The following is a 22877-nucleotide window of genomic DNA, read 5'->3' on the forward strand; positions in this document are numbered from 1 at the left end:
TGATATATGGCCATATGTGCACATATATCATACAGGGTCAGGCACATATTTCAAAATATAGGGTCATATATGTGGTGTACATACATGTGAGTATCAAATGTTGGAAATATGCAATAATATATGGATCGTGCATATATGTCTGATAGGTGGGTGAACATAGATATGCATTAATTATGATGAAAACAAGGAAATATACATTTTAAATATACATTTTAAATATGTTTTATATATATATATATATATATATATATATATATACATATATATATATATATATATATATATATATATATATATGTATATATGTATATAACGACAAAAATAGAGATACAATGTTTAATTCCAATAGCAGTGATATATTAGCATATATGAGCTTCCCTTATATCCAGCTTTTGTTGTATCTGCCAACGTATTTGAAATTGACCATTTTCAAATATGAGACATATATTTCAGCCATATTTCATTTCATGCACACATTCTTGGGCAAAAATGGCTAAACATTAAGATTATATATATATATATATATATATATATATATATATATATATATATATATATATTATATATATACACACTCCTGGGCAAACAAAAGGGGCCGGGCCTGAAATATAATGATTGTTTCTGATGGTTTTAGCTGGTCAGAGTCCAGATTTACACCCTATAGTGAATATTTGGTCTCTCATTAAACACAAACTAGCTCAGCAGTGTTTTTCAGCCGTTTGAAGCCGTCAGTGCTGAGTGGATCAATACTGACTCTTCTTTCTGTAAAAGACTGTCTGCACATTTACACACTAAACAAAAAACATTTAAAGGAATCAAAACTCTTAAATGAAGTTACTTTGTCTATTTCTTTAATGATTTGTTGTTAAGACCATTAAAAGCTTTGTTTGTTTTGCCATTTCTGCCCAAGAGTGTGTGCATGAATTGAAATATGGCTGAAATATATGTCTCATATTTGAATTTCAAATACGTTGGCAGAAACAACAAAAGCTGGATATAAGGGAAGCTCATACATGCTAATATATCGCTGCTATTGGAACTAAACAACGTATCTCCATTTTTGTAGTTTTTCAGTTTTTATCGTAATTTAAAAAGGCCTGTTGTTCTTTATATTGTGTGAAAATTTCACGAAGAATGGACCAAAAGAAACGGCCCAAAATGACTTCGACAAACGTCTGGTTCCACTGACTTACATTAAAAGTAAAGTAGGTTTTTCCTTTTTCTGTAAAGTTACCATTTTTGAGATTTCCTTCTGACAACAGCAATATGTCATATATTTATGTATGTCATATATTTTAACTGCCTTTATTGTCATATAGGGAAGTGTGGGAACAGCCTAACATAGGGCACAATTTAACACAGGCCTTATGTGTTGTTATAGAAGGTCAAGCAGTGTGAGCTTCTGGCCACATTACCACATTTCCTAGCCGCAGCCTCCCACCAAAATTCAGAGATATTGGTCAGTGTTTTAAAGAGATCTGAGCCAAAGAGTGTTTTCAGGGCATGTACGTTTTTCGGTCACTGAGCTGTTTGTGTAAAATCACAGAATCCAACCTCATATCACTTTAATCTCCATCTTGTTTCCTACAATGCAGCACCGTTTAGAAGCAGATGGGCTGCAGTCCAGCCTCCGCACTGCGGGGTTAGTTCTTACACAGCGTTACAGCTCAGACTCCTTCAGTACACAAAGACTGATAAAGGACATTCAGTCTTTTAGTTCCAGTTTACACAGATTTTAAACTGAAAAACAGAAACATCTGAAATCAGGGATTTTCTGCTTTATTAGTGTCTTTCAGACGTCAGTATTTCAGTTTTAATAAGTATATTAATGAAGTTGACATTATCAGCTGGTAAAGCTGTAGTTATTCAGAAACAATGTTTATATTTTACTGATGTTTTTATTTACTGGACTAAAATAAATCCGTCATTGTTTGACTCACAGACTCAGTCAGTGTTCATATATAATCTGATGTGTGTGTATCAGCTGATCTGTCTGTCTGTCTTATAGATGATAATTAATAATGCAGCACAGCTGGAAAATATATTTATTAAACATAGAATTATACTGAATTAACTCTGTTTGCACTGATTGATCAGACTTTTCTAGCAGGTGTTAAACTGACCCTCTGTCTGTTACAGTGAACCCACCTATGGGCTAAACTGGAATACTGCACTTCCCCTTATTTTGGGTGGAACTGTACTGAACAGTAGGAGCGAGAAACAGAGTTCAAGTGTTGCTTATATGAAAATATGATTATTCCAACTTAAACATTTTTTAAATTATTTCACAAAAACTGTGTTAGGTTGTGCCCCACCCTCCCCTATCAGATTTCCGTGTGGGAAGCATCATGAGAGGACCTCTATCAGATAAATGTGATGATATGGACTCTTTAGGATTGCTGTGTGAATCATATAGAAATTCCACAGTTCATTTCCATAAAGAGTTAAATAAGTGTGAAATAGTTAGTATTAAAACAGTGACGGTGGCCCTGTGTGCGGATGGAGGGAGAGTCAGTGGAGGAGTGAGTTGATGGAAGGAGTGATAGACGGATGGAGGGCTTTCTTCATTCCTTTTTTCTCAGAAAAGCAGATGTTAGTGAGGCAGGGCTGCGTTTCCGGCCTCTCTGTGTATTTCCGTTTCCAGTGTGCGCTGAAAGCGATGCTGCACATCAGCTCAAAGTGATGGTCATTCCGGCTCTTTTCACTGAGTCACTGGGTCGGGTCAGATGACTCGGTTCACAAATAAGAGTCGACTCTTTTGGCTCCCAAACGGCTCTTTGATTCAGTAATGTTAGCGTTGCCAGTTATTTCAAACTCACCCAAAGTTTAAGTCAAAATTAGCAATATTACCAAGATAAACAACAACATAACGAACAAAATAACGCTGTAACAAAATAACGTTGCTTTTTGTGACATAATGTTTAAAAAATGTTTAAGTTGGAATAATCATATTTTTATACAAGCAACATAAACATCTCTGCTACAAACCAACACTTGAACTTTGTTTCTCGCTCCTACCGTTCAGTACAATTCCACCCAAAATGAGGGAAGTGCAGTGTTCCAGTTTAGCCCATAGGTGGGTTCACTGTAACAGACAGAGGGTCAGTTTAACACCTGCTAGAAAAGTCTGATCAATCAGTGCAAACAGAGTTAATTCAGTATAATTCTATGCTGAATAGATATATTTTCCAGCTGTGCTGCATTATATATTATCATCTATAAGACAGGCAGATCAGCTGATACACACATCAGATTATATATGAACACTGACTGTCTGTGAGTCAAACAATGACAGATTTATTTTAGTCCAGTAAATAAAAACATCAGTAAAATATAAACATTGTTTCTGAATAACTACAGCTTTACCAGCTGATAATGTCAACTTCATTAATATACTTATTAAAACTGAAATACTGACGTCTGAAAGACGCTAATAAAGCAGAAAATCCCTGATTTCAGATGTTTCTGTTTTTCAGTTTAAAATCTGTGTAAACTGGAACTGAAAGACTGAATGTCCTTTATCAGGCTTTGTGTACTGAAGGTGTCTGAGCTGTAACGCTGTGTAAGAACTAACCCCGCAGTGCGGAGGCTGGACTGCAGCCCAGCTGCTTCTAAACGGTGCTGCGCTGTAGAAAACAAGATGGAGATTAAAGTGATATGAGGTTGGATTTTGTAATTCACACAAACAGCTCAGTAACCGAAATAAACTGTGTTGTAAAAAATAACAAAATATCATCACATCATAAATAGATTTTAAGGTGGACTGAGTTTATAAGGCTAAATGTCTTACAAAAGCATCATGACAAAATGCAGTTTCCTATAGGACACCTTTAGATCCTATTAGGACACCATCAGATGCATCTTGAATCAATCACAGAACACCAGAGCATGAATCTTTGGAGCACTTCTTGAATCGCAGCACTTATGTTACTCTAGAATTGACAGAGAGCTTGTAGAGAGGAGAATTTCCACTCTGCAATGTTTTCCGGGTTTCTCAAACGCTAGAGGGCGCTCCTGAGTAAGTGCAAAATGAATGGGTTAAGATGGAGCATTTGAGCAAAATCATAGTTTATAAAAGCTTAAACATTTTTAATATAAAAGAATACAATCATTTCCTGAACACAGCATAAAACATTTTAACACCACTGATATATTTTTAAGAGCTTTTAAACTCGAGCTATAGGAGTTTAAAACAGTGCCTCATGTACATTCATGATGTCAGTGAGCGCGAACAGCCAATGAGCTGCTCCGCTCGCCAACCAATCAGCACTTACTAGCAGTAATGCTGACCAATCAGCACTCAGTAGCAGTAATGCTAACCAATCAGCACTCAGTAGCAGTAATGCTAACCAATCAGCTTTCAGTAGCAGTAACGTTAACCAATCAGCACTCAGTAGCAATAATGCCAACCAGTCAGCACTCAGTAGCAGTAATGCTAACCAATCAGCTCTCAGTAGCAGTAATGCTAACCAATCAGCGCTCAGTAGCAGTAACATTAACCAATCAGCACTCAGTAACAGTAATGCTAACCAATCAGCACTCAGTAGCAGTAATGCTGACCAATCAGTACTCAGTAGCAGTAATGCCAACCAATCAGCTCTCAGTAGCAGTAATGCTAACCAATCAGTGCTCAGTAGCAGTAACGTTAACCAATCAGCACTCAGTAGCAGTAATGCTAACCAATCAGTGCTCAGTAGCAGTAACGTTAACCAATCAGCACTCAATAGCAGTAATGCTAACCAATCAGTGCTCAGTAGCAGTAATGCTTACCAATCAGCACTCAGTAGCAGTAATGCTAACCAATCAGCACTCAGTAGCAGTAATGCTAACCAATCAGCACTCAGTAGCAGTAATGTTAGCATCCTGCTGCCCAAAACCCGTTTACCGTAGAAAAAAGGAAACATACAAGTGAGTTTTCTTTGTTTTTTTGATGAAAAACCTCCTTCTATTTTCTAAAATTAAAGGAAAGTTCTGGGCGAGTGATTTGAAACTGTTTTAACTTGTCATTTTTAGTCGTTTAGCTCCATTCACCCCCATTCATTGAGGACTCGCTCGCGGGCGCCCTCTGGCGTTTTGCACTCATGTGTTTTATATAACAGGGGAAATAGGAAGTGGCGAGACTCCTTATAAACCGGCTCTGGAATGTTGTTGTTTGTCGCATAGCGAGTGACGCAAAAGACACTTTAAAATCCGATTTGAGCGTCCAGTCTGAGATGCATCTGTAAAAATCTGATTTCAAATCACATTTCAACACACCTCCAACTGTGGTTTGGATCCGATTTCCAAATTCAGATTTCATTTGTTTTTTTGCAGTCCAGACTATCAAAAGCCAAGCTGGATACAATCTGCTAAAGCTTGGGTTTGGGGTTGGCAGTCACCTCAGTAAAATACAGAATACCATTAGTGACCACTGGACACCACCAGGAACCAGCAGACACTTTTAATGGTTTCTGTGCAAAATATATGCTCATCAGACAGCAATCAAATGTAGGACCAGAGGTGCCCAACGACATTGCCTGCATTAGAGCTTTAACGTAAGATTCAATGAGCTGCTTCATCTCTGAGCTTAAGCAAAGCACAGCTTTTGCAAGCGAATGCAAACCGTTGCATCATAATGCAAAACATTTGTGAGGGAATGCATTTTATTTGCAAGGGAATGCAAAACATTAGCGAGGAAATGAATTTTACTTGCGAGGGAACGTAAAACATTTGCGAGGTAATGCAAAACCTTTGCGAGGGAACGCAATGACATTAACTTTTTTTTTAACCACGGCCTCTTGGGGCTCCGTAAATATCTGAAGAGTAAAGCGACTGTAAAAGGTTTCGGAATCTCTGCTGTAGTGTAATTTGTAGACGGCCCCTTAGCTCTGGCGGGGGTCGTGGCAGCGCGTAGAAATCAGCGTGTTCCGTGTTTTTTTAAAAGACACACATTTCCGACCGATCGAAGTTGTAGCTGCTTGTTTTTGTTGTAAATAACGGTAATTTGTCAGTATCACCTCTTCAGCACGCACCGTTTTAAAACTACTGAAGAAAAAAATCCGAATATTCCAGCGACCCTTCAGCACGAGCCGACTCCCAGTGTTCACCTAAAAGAACCGACTCAAAGAGTCGACTCGCTTAGTAGCGACTCTCCGCTGCAGAAACTCCAGCAGCTCCAGCGCAGCAGCTCTCGGGTTTTATTATTTTCGGCGCGATGGGTGACATGGAGGACCCCGATCGGAGAGGAGACCCCCCGAACCCCTCTGTGGTTTCTCTACTGTTCAGTAAGGACTTCGTCTCCTCCAGAAAAGGACAGCTGCTGATCGGAGAGGTGGTGAGTGTGTGTGTCGAGCTTTTAGCTCCACTCTGCCATTTTCGCTCATCTGAATGGAGTAAAGTTCGATCCGGAGCTCTGAGGACTTAAACTCTCAGTAAACTCCAGCGGGAGGGCAGCGAGGCGCGCTTTCACTGCGCTTTTAGCTTTTATCGTCTCTCAGAAACTTCGTAGCTTGTAAAAGTATGAAGGAAAGGAATGAATGAAGGAAAGAGAGTCATCTGCTTTCAATCTGGGTCACACATCCCACTCCTCTCTCTCTCTCTCTCTCTCTCTCTCTCTCTCTCTCTCTCTCTCTCTCTCTCTCTCTCTCTCTCTCTCTCTCTCTCTCTCTGCTGGGGTTCAGCCAGGAAACGGGGTTTTCCTCCTGCTCTCCCTGTAGGAACAAAGTCAGTGTTTATGGAAAACTGTGTGACTTTAAGATAATCTGATGATTATAACGTGTAATAAGTTATATAAGTTTGTATGAAGCAGAAACTCCGAAACTCAGCATTTTCATCTGCTCCAGCATGATCCCCACACCAGACAGCAGAGCTACACTGACACACAGACAGACAGACAGACAGACAGACAGTTAGATAGATAGACAGATAGGTAGATAGATAGATAGATAGATAGATAGATAGATAGATAGATTGATGAATGGATAGACAGACAGATAGATAGACAGACGGACGGACAGATAGAAAGATAGATAGATAGATAGATAGATAGATAGATAGATAGATAGATAGACGGATATATAGATAGATGGATAGATAGACACACAGAGACAGATAGATAGACAGATATATATAGACAGACAGTCAGATAGATAGATAGATAGATAGACAGATATATAGATAGACAGACAGACAGATAGATAGATAGATAGATAGATAGATAGACAGATGGATAGATAGACAGATAGATATGTGGATAGACAGACAGATAGATAGATAGACAGATAGATATATAGATAGACAGACAGATAGATAGATAGACAGATGGATAGATAGACACACAGACAGACATATATAGACAGACAGATAGATAGATAGACAGACAGATATAAAGACAGATAGATAGACAGACAGACAGACAGATAGATTGATAGACAGACAGATAGATAGACACATATATAGATAAACAGATTAATTACTTTGCATTTTTTACACCAACGTTAAATAAAGCCAGTAAACACACCCCGTATACTGTCTGTGCTGCTGATCGGTGTGGAGTTGTGAAATCTAGTAATCACATTTTCCGAGATGTTTCCTGGTGATCGTAGTGATGATCTGTGGTCTTGTGATCAGTGTCTGAATCTGGACGGCTGAGTTTCACTCTGAACTGCTGACTGACTCACACAGGCCTATATTTAACCTTACGGCTGAATATTTTGGCAGAATCTGCAACATTTTGGGGTTTAATGTATTTGTTAAAGTGCTTTAAAAGGCAATTCCATCCATTTTTCAAAATTTCTGCATAGGTAAAAGGTTAAGGTGTAAACAAAGTCATTCAGAGCGGTTTGGTGTGAAATGCTCCGTTCCACACTCTTTAAAAAGATGGTTCCACAAGGGTCCTTTAGTAAAGACAGTGGTTCTATATAGAACCATGAATGCTCAGTAAATAAAATGTCTATATTTGTGTTGTAGTCATGGCGACCCCTGGTTCCTATCACCACCACTGTAAAGACATGTGAACCATTTCACACCAAACCACTCTGAATCACTCTGTTTACACTGAACTGTGCAGAAATTCTGAAACATTGGTGGGATTCCCCTTTTAATTAAAGTTCTGACACATATAAGACAGAATTAAAGAGCCACTAAAGATTTATTTAGTTATACACACATAGTTACACTAAGACAGTGAATCAGAGTAATATCTGCTGTCTAACTCTCTCTCTTTTCTCTGTCCAGGCTTCGTCCTTCATCAGCTTCGTGTGTTTCTGTGCCTCATCGGCCGCTGCGTTCGTCACCGCTCCGCTCGTCTTCTTCCTCTCCGCACTCTTCCTCCTCTTCGCTTATTCCACCAAATTTAACCAGCGGTTTAAAGGCTTCCACTGGCCACTGATGGTGAGACACACTGGCGCAGCACTGACCACCTAAACCTTTCATTTTCATCAATAAAACATCAAAATACAGATTTTTCTGACAATTATTTTGAGCAAACCTGCGATTGCAGGGTTATTATTGAATTATTATTTGTTAATTATTTATATATTACTGTTATTTATCTTATTTAGTTTATTGTATTTATTTTTCTTAGTTTACACACCTAAAAAGATGCTTCTTCAAGGGTTCTTTAGTGCAGAAAATGGTTCTACATAGAACCAAGAACACTCAAAGAACCCCGTGCATGATTCTTTGCATCATTAAAGGGTTCTTCAGAACGACAGAGAATGTGCTATAGATGGTTCCATACAGAACCTTTTTGAAAATCGTTCTACATAGCACCAAAAAGGGTTCTTCTGTTACAGGCTTGACATCATCACAATACAAGAACTTTTTTTGTTGCTATATAGAGCCCTTTTCAATCTGAAGAACACTTTTACAATACCAAGAACTTTTTTATCATGCAAAGGGTTTTTTCAGTGTTCTTGGCGCTATATAGAACCATTGTCTTTACTAAAGAACCCTTTAAGGGCCTGTGTTAAAGTGAACTCGAATCCCTTGCTTTTCTTTTAAAAGGATTTTGACACACAGTCCATTTATGGAAACTTAACTACAAAAAAACAGCCCGTTTTGAATTCACTGTTTTTGTGATGTCACAAGAACTGACACATTTACATATATCCACATATTCAGCCTACAGAAGTTTAGTCCCGCCCACTCTTCCTGAAGTTCCAAGGAGTGTTTCAGCTCCGAGTGTTTTATGAAAGAGGCACAATAAAACACAGAGCTCATTTAAGCAATAGATCATGAAAGGGAGTGTGTTATAGCGAAATAACATTATTGGCGATAACACACTCCTCGAGTGTTCTGTTGCTTTTATACAACAGTTAAATAAATAAAGTAATAAATTAATAAACTGGGCCGTGAACGCGGCGTTTAATATGTTTTAATGTTCGCAGTTCCTTCACCAAATTATAGTTCCTTAACGAGCAGCTTGTTGCTACGTCAGAGAAACGAGCTCCGCCCACTCGCTGCACAGCCGGCAGTTCGTTCTCCAGCTCCTTACACTAAATTCCCAAACTGTCATCACCACTGAGCAGCTTTTCAGTCGGCAGCTTTGACAGAAGAACAGCTAAACAACCTGGAATCAGCCAGAAATGAACCCAATACCATTCGCCAAATGCATAGTCTGATCTTCAGAGTCTGACCAAATCGGACTGAGCCATTAAAACTGCCACAATATCAAGTTTAGCTCAGTTTTGTCATTTTTTGCCAGATCAGTATTAATGTTGTTTTGTTCCAGCCAGTCTGTAAAGCATCTTCAAATCAAATCAAATCAAATCACGTTTATTGTCACATCACATTACACAGGTGGACGATGAGTGAAAATCTTATGTGCATAGCCCCCTTGTAGAATTTAAATACAAAATATATATACACCGACTCTGAATATACACAATATACACTAATATTGCACTATTTACTATGTACAGTTGTACAGTAATAAGTTATGAAATAATACTATGAAATGTACTGTTGTACACATTCCATATGTGCAGTTAATCTGAGGTAGATAAATAAATGAGTTGCAGGTACACAGGGGATAGAATACTGAAATAGAAATCTTCCAGATTATACAAGATATGAATAGAAGATGTACAAGATGTCAATCTATATGTGTAAGTACAGATTGAAGGTGCAGTAAGATCAGAGTGAGTCTGTTTGAGGTGTGGATTGTCCATGGAGATCATCATGATGACTCAGAGGTGCAGTGACAGGCCTATAGACTGATACACCAGCACTACTGGCTGTTCAGCAGCCTGATGGCCCGGGGGAAGAAACTGTCTCGGAACCGGCTGGTTCTGGTTCTTACAGCCCATTTAGTTTGGCGAATGGTGTTCGGTTCATTTCTGGCTGATTCCAGGTTGTTCAGCTGTTCTTCTGTCTCAGCTGCCGACTGAAAAGCTGCTCAGTGGTGATGACAGTTTGGGAATTTAGTGTTGTCTCATCTTCACAGTCTGACCAAATCGGCTGTCGGTCAAATGTGATCCTAAAAGTGTCCATTTTCTGTTTGTAGCAAAGTAAGAAGTAAAAACGTTCAAATGTCTTGAGCGTCTCCTACAGCTGTCAAAGTCGTTGCTTAGCAGCAGCATCTCAGTGGAGTGAAATGGCGAAATAACAGCACAGTTAAAAAGCTCCTCAACCAATCAGCTTGCGTGGCCGGAACTAACTGTTGTATAATTACATATATCAGTCTTAAAGGCACAGTAACAAAAACAGCCTATTTAACTCTATTGGATGAAGAGAGGCTGGAAAATGATCATGTAGAGATGAATTATGACTGTTTTTGTTTTGTTTTTTTGGTTGGTGTTTTGGTTAAGTTTGTTTTCAGTAATTTCAGTAATTGATTCAGTAATTTCAGTGCAGCCCACCCCCGATCATGGTTATAATGGACTATTGTATGTCACACAACCGTATGAAGGCAGACTGGTATGAGAACACACTAATGATCTACATGCTGGAGAGGAGGCTCTTCGGTGTGCTTTTCTCGGTGTTGAAAGGGAAATGCAAATGAAAGTTATTCAAGTGCAGCAGAGAAGCAACAGCAATGATGCAGGATGTTTACGCTGGAAACGGCAAATGCGTTCATCAATACAAAACATAAACAAACCACGGACCAATCAGAGAAGAGCTCGAGACTACAGCTAAAACGAGGGTTTCACTGTTACTCCGCTGTGTTGGGCAGCTCAGTTTATCTGCTGACATGTATCTGTTGAGTCTACATAGCTAGATAAGCATATTATCAGTGACACAAAACAGTGTTCATTCGCCTCCAACTACCAGCACTCTGGAAATTCCTCTCCAGACTGTTTCCTCTCTATTAAAATTTCCTTGACTTCTTGGCTACGTTCACATTACCAGGCTGAAGTGGCATAAATCTGATTTTTTGCCCTAATGTGACTGAGATCTGATGTTTTCAGAGCTGTGTGACACGCAAATCTGATCTTTTCAAATCCGACCTGAGTCACTTTCATATGTGGTCCTAGATCAGATACGTATCCGATTCGTGGCCATGTGACCTTAATGTGACGCTCAGATCTGAATTCATATGCTTTTTTCCACTGCGCCATCATTGTTACCATGGCGAACAGAAGTTAAAGCCTGTAAACGGTGGAAAAGCAGCTCATCTCACATTTTTCTCCTTCGTCTCGCTCTAATAATGAAGCTGAGAGCTGATCAGAATTAATTATCTTCTCAGCGAAGCTCGTTCTGCTCGTTAGTTTGTGCTGATGATGAACGTGATTCGTTCACGTGACGTTACTGAGTAGGATGTGATCATGCGGGTCATTTCAGGACAGCGGTTCGTTCACATTAATGACATTTGAATCACTTACCTAAACGAGTGTGAACCATCCTGTCAGAGAGATCGGACGTGAGCAAAAAATCGGATTTGAGAAATGAGGCTTGTAATGTGAACGTAGCCTATGAGAGCTGGTGTAAAAGGTTAGTGTTAGAGCAATTACTCAAAAAAAGTATTCCATTACTAACTTACCAATTACTTCTCTTAAAATGTAATGGGTTTACATTACTGATTACAGCCTGGAAAACAAAAGACATAAAAAATAATACATAAAAATCAATAATTAATACTTATATGTTACTCTGTACCAAATTATCTCACTATATTGGCAGATAATTTAGATTGTTTCAAGCATATTTCTTAAAACAAGCAAAAATACCTGCTAATAAGAGATAAAATAAGATAATCCTTTATGAGTCAGACAACGGGGAAATTCTCAGTGTTATAGCAGCAAAGGGAGAGCAAGGCACTCAAGAAAAAGAAAAGAAGTAGCAAGAAGAGAATTAAAAAGCAAGTAATTAACTTAGGTTTTTACAGTTTGTTACTTGTTACTATATAGACAACATATAAAATACTAAAAGTAAAAAATAAGATGAAAATATAAACTCTATCCTTCACAAAAAAATTAACAATATAAAGAATTATAAATAAATTAAAACTAAGATATTTACACTGTAAGGATATTTTACACATGGAGTATTGCACAAATACAGTGAGATCATTTCACGTAATAAAATTTAAATGTCTACACATAAATATACTTATGCTATTTATACAACAATTTCAGAATGAATAATATCAGATATTATGAAGTAGATGAGTTCACTTGCCAAGATATTATTGTTTTGCAGTGTAAATGGATGCCGCTCAGGAGGCCAGAGCTTCAGTTAATTTAAAAATGTGCATCCAGGGGGCGCCACTCCTGTCTTTTGCTTAGAACCCCTTAGATCACGAAATCCGCCCCTGAACTGCAGGAACACTACATTAATGCACTGAGACAGTTTAGCTCATTCAGACTCTGACAGTGTGGTCTCAGTTTTGCTACCCTGAAACTATTTCTAATCCCATTTTCCCTTTTTTTCCCTCTTCTAGGATTTTTTGCGCTGTGTCAGCGCCTCCATCGTCTTCTTCATCATCTCCATCATGGCAGTGTCAAAGTATCCAGACGGATCCTCCAAAGCTGCAGGAGTAAGGAAGCAGCTTTCATAACCAGCTTAGTTTAGCTCCGCCTATTACAGCAGTTTATCTCCACCCACTCAGCCTATAGCAGTTTAGCCCCACCCACTCAGCCTATAGCAGTTTAGCCCCACCCATTCAGCCTACAGCAGTTTAGCCCCACCCATTAAGTCTACAGCAGTTTAGCCCCACCCATTCAGCTACAGCAGTTTAGCCTCGCCCATTTAGCCTACAGTAGTTTAGCTCCACCCATTCAGTAAACAGCCGTTTAGCCCCACCCATTCAGCCTACAGCAGTTTAGCTCCGCCCATTCTGTCTGCAGCAGTAGTAAAGAAAACAGCTCATTTTAATTGAAAGGATTAAAGTTGGAAAATTATTATTATTATTATTATTATTATCATTATTATATAAGAACACAGACGTCACACATGGACAACACAAGAATATGTAGACTATGTGCCCTTTAAAGCTGTGTGTAGTGTTTTTACTCTGGGGGGTGATATAATATTACATGTAAAGGATCTAAATATAGAGTCTGCAGACTTTGTGTTTGAGCTGAAGGCCGTTTTTCCCTTGCAGGTGTTCGGCTTCATCGCCACTATTGTTTTTGCGCTGGATTTCTATTTCATCTTTAATGAGCTGGCCGATTTCCTCAAGGGGGGCGGCTCCCACAACGAGCCTCAGAACACACAAGGTAATTCACATCCTGCTATTGCCCCCCCCCCATCATCATATGATGCCGCTGACTTTGAAATACAGTAGAAAATTTTCAACTTCAATTTTTTCAACTTGTAGATCTCAGATGGGGATTGTAGATGATCTAAAGTGCAATATAATGCAATGTCTCTATTCAGAATATCCTAAATGTTGACTAAAGGTAGAGGTGACAACATTTTATTGTTATTTTATTACTTTGTTATTGTGGTAGATTGTGCCATCGCGATAAATGAAATGCTTTTTTGAGCATATCGCAGATATTTTCAGTTAAAAATACTCTCAACTGTTCTGGAGGTCCATGTTTAGGGTAGAGCACTCTATTAGAGCTCAGTGGCTTTAAACATGGCACTATTATAAGATGCCACCTCTGCTACAAGTCACTTTGTAAAGTTTTTGTCCTGCTAGAGCTGCCCTGGACAACTGTAAGTGCTATGTGGCGTACGCCCGCCCCCCGGGCCCTGACGATGACGGCCACGAGAGCCGGCAGGAAGAACCAGCAGCGACGAACCTTGACGAGGACAGCAGGTAGAGAGCCGCGAGTGGGGAGGGGACGGAGCGCAAAGGAGGACGATGGTGCCGGCCTCGCTGCAGCACAGGGGGCGGGGCCCGGGCGGCGGAGCTCGGGACTCGCTCCTTGCCTTGGTGCCTCTCATGGCCGGCACCATCGCCCTCGTCCTCCTCCTCATGCCGTCACTCGCATGACCCACGTCCGTCGGCGGAGCTCGGACTTTGCGTTCCACCCCCTCCCCACTTGCGGCTCTCTCCCTGCTGTCCTCGCCAAGGTTCAAAGCTGCTGGGTGTTTGGCCGTCATCGTCAGTGCCCAGGGGGCGGACGCATGCCGCATGCTATTATTGTGAAATGGACGCATCTAGGAACGACAACAGCTCAGCCACGAAGCAGTAGACCATGCAAAAAAATGAGAATGAACACAGTCATTAGCTTGATGCTAATATTACGTAGGAATTTCCATTGACAGGCTAATCAATCAACCTTTATTTCAACTCAGAAGCACATTGAGGGAGATCCTCATTTACAATGTAGCCGAGCAAATTACAAGGGATTGAAAAAGTTGAAAATAAATTTACCAACTAAAACAAATGAAAATCATAATGACAAAGATTAAAAATATATATATAAATTTATACAAATTTGTATTAAAAATAACAGCTCAAATAGGAAACAAGCATAAAATATCAATAAAAAAAAATATATAATGAAACACATTAAAAGGAAGTAAAAGAGCCAACTTGATGGAAAAATGTCATTTTTAAAGCGAAAAACAGTTTCTGGTTGAAATTTTATATTGAAGATGGGCATGAATGTTTGTGTTTTATGTCTGTTTTACAGATGTTTAGCATAGGTTTTGTGGACGCAGGTTAAAAGTCCCTGAAGTGCCCCAAAACAATGCTGTCTGAACTACAACAAGAATCTCACAGCACATTTCACACTTCAAACCACAGCCCCGATTAAAACAGTGCTAACAAAATCAGTCTTTAAAAAGGGATAACGACGACTAGTCGAGTACTTTTTTGGATGAACCAGCAAAAATGAACAGTCATGCAGCCCCTACTGCTAAAATGCTTTTGGGAAACCCACCCATCATCAACAGTCCTGTTACATCAGCACATCCAGTCTCTGTTTAGTCATCACATAAACTGTCACATAGTTGTTTCCTGTTACTGAGGCAGCAGGAAGTAAAGGATTGAACTCCAGCTGCTCTGAGCGAGTTCTGCTGCACGTTTAGTTTGTTTTGTGGCTCTTCAGTGGAAACTCATGTGGTTAAACTTACCCAGCAGCTTTCACTATTACTGTACGGAAGCTACGTGAAAAAAATAGAAACTAAAAGAGGCAGAGAGGCTGAGTAGGTCAGTCACACCACAGTGTTTTCTACAACTGGGACTCGATTCCAAAAAGAATCAATTCGTCAATTCCAGGCATCCAGGAGTCGACTCCAAAGCTTTGGACTGAGTTCCACATAGTGATGGTTACGTTTGCTCACACCTTTACTGTATGTAAATGAAGTAAAGGAGAACTGAACTTAATCTTACCAAAGTATTTACTGTGTACACTGCATGATCAAAACTGTGTGTAAGTATTGAGTTTAGATGTTTTAGTCACGCCCGTTGCTAACAGGTATATGAAACCTAGGCAAACACTGGCAGTAGAATGGGTCATACTGATAAGCTCAGCGACCTTAACCTCTTATTGACCTGGGTATATTTTGGTTTGTCCATCGGAATTTACATGACCAAATCGTAAGGCAAATTATTCAGTAACTGCATGAAATAAATGCAAATTTTTGTTTTATTTATTTATTTATTTTTTTGTACAAGCTCCCCTCAAATGAACAGAACGTGTTTATGATCATACACATATTGCTATATGCTGACAATTTACTGCTGACAGCCAAAAATCTTAGTATTATTTTATAAAAATAATTTTTACAGAGCAGATCACTGAAGAGACGCCATCTGTTTATAGTTTATAGCCCAGATTTGTGGAAAAATGGGTCGACTTTCAGTAGAAATAAAAAAACTGAGTTCAGCTTCTTTTATTATAAGGGTTTAAAATTACATCACCCATCTATTTGACTGGAAAGAAGACAGTTACAGCTCTCATACGACCCCCACCTTTAGAATGTAGCTTATGAAATATGCAAGTTATGAAGAATATGATGAACTGTGTTTTGGAACCACCGGTGGTCCCAAGGAGTTGCAAAGGTTAAACATGGCACTGTCTTAGGATGCCATAATTTCTAGCTTTGCTAGATCTGCACCGGTCAACTGTAAGTGCTAGTATTGTGAAATGGAAGCATCTAAGAGCAACAACAGCTCAGCTACGTCACAGAGCAGCGCCTCAAAGTGCTGAAGCGCCTACAGCGTGAAAATCATCTATCCTCTGTTACATCATTCACTGCGGAGTTCCAGATTGCACACAAGCCTAAGATCACTATGCGCAATGCCAAGCGTCGGCTGAAGGGGTGTAAAGCGCCTCCACTGGACTCTGGAGCAGTGGAACCGTGTTCTCTGGAGTGATGAATCAGCTTCTCTATCTGTCAGTCTGATGGACGAGTCTGGATTTGGTGGATGTCAGGAGAACGTTACCTGCCTGACTGCACTGTGCCAGCTGTAGAGTTTGGTGGAGGAGGGATGATGGGCTGGGGCTGTTTTTCAGGGTTTGGGCTCTCAGTTCCAGTGAAGGGTGATGTTGATGCTGCAGCACAAAGACATTTTACACAGTTATCTCCTTCCAGCTTTGTGTCAGCAGTTTGGGGAAGAACCTTTCCTGTTCCAGTATGACTGAGCCCTTGTGCACAAAGCAGCTCCATAAAGACATGTAGTGACCAGTTTGGTGTGGAGGAACGCCAGTGGCCCTCACAGAGCCCTGACCTCAACCCAGCTGAACACCCTTGAGATGAACTAGAATGGAGATTGTGAGCCAGGCCTCTCATCCAACTCACAAATGCTCTTTCTACTCAATGGACACAAATTTCCACAGACACTCTCCAAAATCTTGTGGAACCACAACAACAACCAAAAAACTGTCCTTTGAATTCTCCCTTTGATTTTCATGTTTTTTTTGTTTTCGTGGTTTGAACTGTATTGCAGACTGTGAAGCTTTTCAAAATCCGTCAATGCTGAGTCTGAACGAGTGTTGAGGTGCAGCGCGTCATTGTTGTCTTTGCTTATGTAAAAAATCCTGATAGCATTTATTAAAGACTTAAATCTTATGCAGCCATTTATTGATGGAGAATGTGTTGTATTTGATTCTATGTAGAACCTTTTTGAAAAGGATTCTAGACAGCGCCAAAAAGGGTTCTGCTACTGTAACATTAGAACACCCTTTTTGGTGCTGTATAAAACTATATACAACACATTCTCCATCAATCTGAAGCATTTCACCATGCAGAGAACACTTTAAGCATGAAAATGGTTCTTTAAGTGTTCATGGTTCTATATACAATCACTGTCTTTACTAAAGAACCCTTGAAGAATCTTTTTTGAGAGTGTAGAGTCATGTCTACAGCATTTCCCTTCTCTTTTTCCCCCCTCTTGAAATCGGTATCACCTATTGTAAATCAAAACATGATTAGCTCTGTTACTTCGTATCTATGCTGGTTAATCACGTTAGGACTTCTCTTCAGCTCCTGAAGTCCTGACCAATGGGAGAGCCTACTTGGCTGTATACCACAGAGAAAACAATCCCGATTGGACAGTTTTTCCGCTGGCCGTTTCAAGAATTTAGCCCTAAAACCTGACAAAGGAACAAATGCAGTGCTGTTCCAGAATTTAAGTACGATTTTTATTGAATAAAAATGAACAGTCATATATTTTTAGTTCTCTGAATGGCCTTGAAGGCCCCTCTGGTGAAATCCTACAGTCCCCCCTGTCTAATACTGAGATATAATTGTAAAATAGCATGATGCTGAATTTGATAGATATCATCCAGCACTTCTTTAGCCGAGCAGACAGTTCTGAAGAATGCTGTGGTTTAGTTTGGTTTGTGTTTTCTGTGCTGTTTTCTGCTCTTTCTATTTAAACTCCTTGTTTTGTTTTTGTTCCCAGAAGCAGATTCAGATTCTGACTCAGACTGAAGCTGCGGTCACAGGGGACCCGCGATGGATGACCACTGAAGTGCCTGAAGGAGAACTACAGGGCCTGTATCCAGGCTCATATATAGCTATTCATTAACCAAAGAGCAGTATTTTCCCAAAACTTTATAAATCAAAGCATTTCAAACTAACATTTACGCCTGTTGTGCCTCATCGAGTGGAACCGAGTATGTATCTGTATGTGTGCTGCAGTTTTATACCTGTGATGTTTATCTTCATATTGGGTGTGTTTTATGCTGTGGTTTATGCTTTATTTTCTTTTTTATGTGGGTACTTTGGTTGACTTTCTTTTGTGAGTAATTTACACAACTGACCATAAAATAGTAGTGAGATTTCCTTTTATTCTTTGTACCAAAATGGAGTTTACATGAACTGTGATGCGGACAGCAGGGTGGCTGGTCTCATCCATCTGTCCAGCTGCCATACGTTCATATATATATTTGTGTGTGTTTGTTTGTGTGGGTGTGATAGCACTGTTTTGTGATGAGTTCACTGCAAACAAATGTTTTCATGGCAAGTGAAATCACCATGAAATGGGGGAAGTCCATCGATCTTCCAAAATTCCTGCATAATTAAATGGTTGAGATGTAAAGAAAGTCATTCAGAGCTGGGTTACTGTAGTTTTTACATTTTTAATTTAATTTTATTTTTTTGTTTATTTTCTGAAAAGTCATAGTTTTAGTTTTACTTTAGTTTCAGTTTTAGTTTATAATATTATGATGTACGCTGTGATAGCAGGTATTTGATAAGAGTAGAATAAATGAACACAGCAGCTTTCCTTATAGACAAACACAGAAACACACTCAAAAACTGAAACTAAAGCGTTTTATTCAGTTTTGCAGTGGACAGTTTTTAGTTTTGTGGTTTTGAAAACTTTTTATTACAGTTCATGAACACATTTTTTCATTCTTAGTTTTCATTTTAGTGAGCTATAATAACCCTGATTCAGCGTGGTTTTAGTGTGAAACGCTCCGTTCTAGAGAAACTTACCGAGTCAGAACTGTTCACAGTGGTGGTGATAGGAACCAGACGTCCACCTCTAAAAGCTCCCTCACAGAAAGTTCCTACATGAAATGGTTATGAATTCACTGCCTGATGACTGAGACACTGTTTTATGATAGTTTAGAGAACTTAAACTCCATTCATGGAGGAGGGATATGTAATATGCAGGTTGTTGTGAGGCAAAATAGTCCCCAAAGAAAACTTACTGTTTCAGATCTTCCACTATTTTCCATCATCAACATTCCATATAAACTCAGAAGACTCGTGTAGGCTCACTGGTGGTTCTGGGTAGTAAATAAAATGTCTATATCTGTGTTGTAGTCATGGCGACCCCTGGTTCCTATCACCACCACTGTAAAGACATCTGAACCATTTCACACCAAACCTCTCTGAATCACTCTGTTTACATCTCAACATGCAGAAATTAAAAAAAAAAAACATGAAATCTGGTCAATATATATAGTATTTCTCATTTTGAGATTAGCTTTTTTTCTACGTCTTTACTTATTTTTAAATAATTTTATATGTCTGAATAAATGCATAATCTTAATATTCTTACAGAAACTTTATTAAGAAATATTACTAATTTATTGACTAGATATAAGGTGATTTCACTCGTCACTATGTTCTTTGCAGTGTTTGTTTATTTACTGCCATATTCACTTTTTGCCTTAAATGCTGCAATTTATCGCAGGAAACTCCCTGTACTTGCATGTGAATCGTACTGAAAGCGGAGGTTTTGGTTGTGGACTGTCCAGTAGGTTCTATATTAAATGATTGTCTTCACTTCCACACGAGTGCAGCACGTATCCACACATTCTGGTGTTTCTATGAAGCACTAAAAAGCTTTAATGGTCGTCTTTGACCATTTACTGCAATTACACTTCACACTCTGTAATTGTACATTTTACTGCAATAAAGCTCGTTTTTGTGCATCACTATTTAAATGGACTCTGCATGTGCAATGATGGACATATAAGGGGAATTCCACTGATTTCTCAAAATTCCTCCATAGTTCAGTGTGGGAGATGTAAACAGAGTAATTCAGAGTGGTTTGGTGTAAACTGGTTCAGATTCCTTTACAGTGGTGCTGATAGGAACCAGGGGTCGCCATGACTACAATATAAATATGAACATTTTATTTATTATGCAAAACCACCAGTGAACCTACACGAGTCTTCTGAGTTCATATGGAATGTTGATGATGGAAAATAGTGGAAAACCTGAAATAATACGTTTTCTTTTGGGACTATTTTGCCTCACAGCACCCTGCATGTATCCCTCCACCATGAATGGAGTTTAAGACACAGCAGAAGCTGAAAACAATCTATTGGAGAACCCTCATTAATTCAAAACTTTTTCATGTGTAGGAGAGAATTAGAGCTCTGTAGAACATTTTAACACAGAAAATCTCAACTGAAATCATATCTTGGTGCCAGTCAATATTCCGGAGTTCCAAAATATGACATTCTTTACAATTTAGGATGCACTGATATGACTGATAACGCTAACCTGACCATCAGTACCAATAACTGACAACGGATAATCAATAACTGGGCCATTCTCGCAAATCCATGACCATAAATATTTGAGTGTTAATCATCATGCATATAAAAATGCATTTATTTCATACAGTAGATCAGTTGAAGCTCTATTTTATTTTTTCTTCTTTAAAATATGACAATTCTTAATGTTCCACACTGATTTTCTGACTTTGGGACACTTTTACTTCAAAACAATGGGATCTACCTGCTCACCATGTGGCCATGAGGGACAGGGATGCAGCATCTCTAAAATGCAGGGGTGTGGCTAAAATAAGGCCCTGCCCACAGACTAAAACTGTGTTTTGGTAGTGACATTAAAAAATGTGGGGCAGCATTTTTGAACGGTTTTAATTGAAAAGTTAAATCTAAATCTTTATAAATCACTTAAAAGGAAATCAAAAAGATTTTTTTTTAAGTATCATTTTCCCAAGTGTAAATTTAGGGGTTAGGCTTCGAGACAGACACTCCCAATAGAAAGTACCCTATAAATGATTGTAAATGTGATTATTACCGTCTCTATTAATGCTTTCGGTTTATACAGATCAAAACAGAATCCTGTAAATATCTAAGAACTGAATATTTAATTGTCGTTTAAATAAAAATGTTTTAGTAATAAAAATGATAGTGTGAAGGTCATGAAACATTAGGAAAAATAAACATAATTTACACATTTACTGTAAGTGTATGTGTTTTGAAAGGCTGTTGTAGGGGTTGTGTAGCTTTATGAACGCTGCCCTTCAGTGAAGTGTTACTGTTTTATCACTATTTATTATTTGTTATTTTAAACTGACTCAAATTTAGGAGTCCACCGGACAATCATCTGAGTATAACATAATATTTCTGCTGCCGGGTTTCAGCAGTTTGGATATTTTTGCCATTGTCTCTATCGGGAAATGTGTCACTGTAGCAGTAAAAAGAAACTGAGATCAGAATCATGCAAATTATCACGGTTTGTTTTACCTATGCAATATGTTAGTGATGCTGAAAGACCAGCTTTCATACAGCTTTACTGTGAGAATCCACAGCTGAAACCCCCACTGCAGCAAAAGTATCTTAAATTCAGTCAAACGACTGCAGTAGAAGCAAAAATAGCCTGAAAAAAACAACCTTGAGTAAAAAGTCTGATGTCCAAAAACTCCTGGAGTGCTAAGTTCCCCTGCAGAACCGCAGTGGAACTTCTTAATCCATCAAACAACCATTAGAGTGGTAACCATGATGCTGAATTTGGCTCCTTCAAACTGTCCACCTTAAATGGTGCAGCTTTTACATTCTGGCACCTGAGATGGATTCTAATTCTCCAGCTGCATATTTGAATCTTCTGTTCCACCTTAAATGGTGCAGCTGAAGCGGCTGAGACAGATTTTTGTTTACCAGCTTCTTATTTAGATTTCCCGTGCCACCTTAAATGCTTCAGCGGTTACATTCTGGCACCGGAGACAGATGCTTCGAATTTCCCATTCCACCTTAAATGGTGCAGCTGAAGCGGCTGATGACAGATTTTTATTCACCAGCTCCTTATTCAGCTTTTCCATTCCACCTTAAATGGAGCAGCTGTCACATTCTGGTACCTGAGACGGATTCTGATTCTCCAGCTGCATATATGAATTTCCCATTCCACCTTAAATGGTGCAGCTGAAGCAGCTGAGACAGATTCTCATTTTCCAGCGTCTTATTCAGCTTTTCTGTTCCATCTTAAATGGAGCAGCTGAAGCAGATTAAACGGATTCTAATGCGCCAGCTTCTTATTCCGATTTTCCATTCCACCTTAAAAGCTTTAGCTGTTACATTCTAGCACTTGAGATAGATTCTTATTTGCCAGCTGCATATTTGAATTTACCGTTCCACCTTAAATGGTGCAGCTGAAGCGGCTGAGACAGATTCTTATTCGCCAGCTTCTTGTTCAAACTTCCCGTTCCACTTTAAATGGAGCAGCTGAAGCAGCTGAGACAGATTCTTATTTACCAGCGTCTTATTCAGCTTTTCCGTTCCACCTTAAAAGCTTCAGCTGTTACATTCTAGCACTTGAGATAGATTCTTATTCGCCAGCTTCTTGCT

At 39.1% G+C, this 22877-nt stretch overlaps 1 protein-coding gene across 1 annotated transcript; it reads left to right on the top strand.

The window, feature by feature from the left end:
- The first annotated feature begins 6131 nt into the window (after window positions 1–6131).
- On the top strand, window positions 6132–19547 carry cmtm3 (CKLF-like MARVEL transmembrane domain containing 3). The gene is made up of 5 exons (XM_036584514.1): window positions 6132–6313; window positions 8215–8370; window positions 12863–12958; window positions 13526–13640; window positions 18230–19547. The coding sequence occupies exons 1-5, from the start codon at window positions 6194–6196 to the stop codon at window positions 18256–18258; spliced, it is 516 nt and encodes a 171-aa protein (XP_036440407.1). The 5' UTR covers window positions 6132–6193; the 3' UTR covers window positions 18259–19547.
- The last annotated feature ends 3330 nt before the right edge of the window (window positions 19548–22877 follow it).

The sequence above is a fragment of the Colossoma macropomum genome, unplaced genomic scaffold (genome assembly GCF_904425465.1).
Source record: "Colossoma macropomum unplaced genomic scaffold, Colossoma_macropomum, whole genome shotgun sequence".
NCBI lineage: Eukaryota > Metazoa > Chordata > Actinopteri > Characiformes > Serrasalmidae > Colossoma > Colossoma macropomum.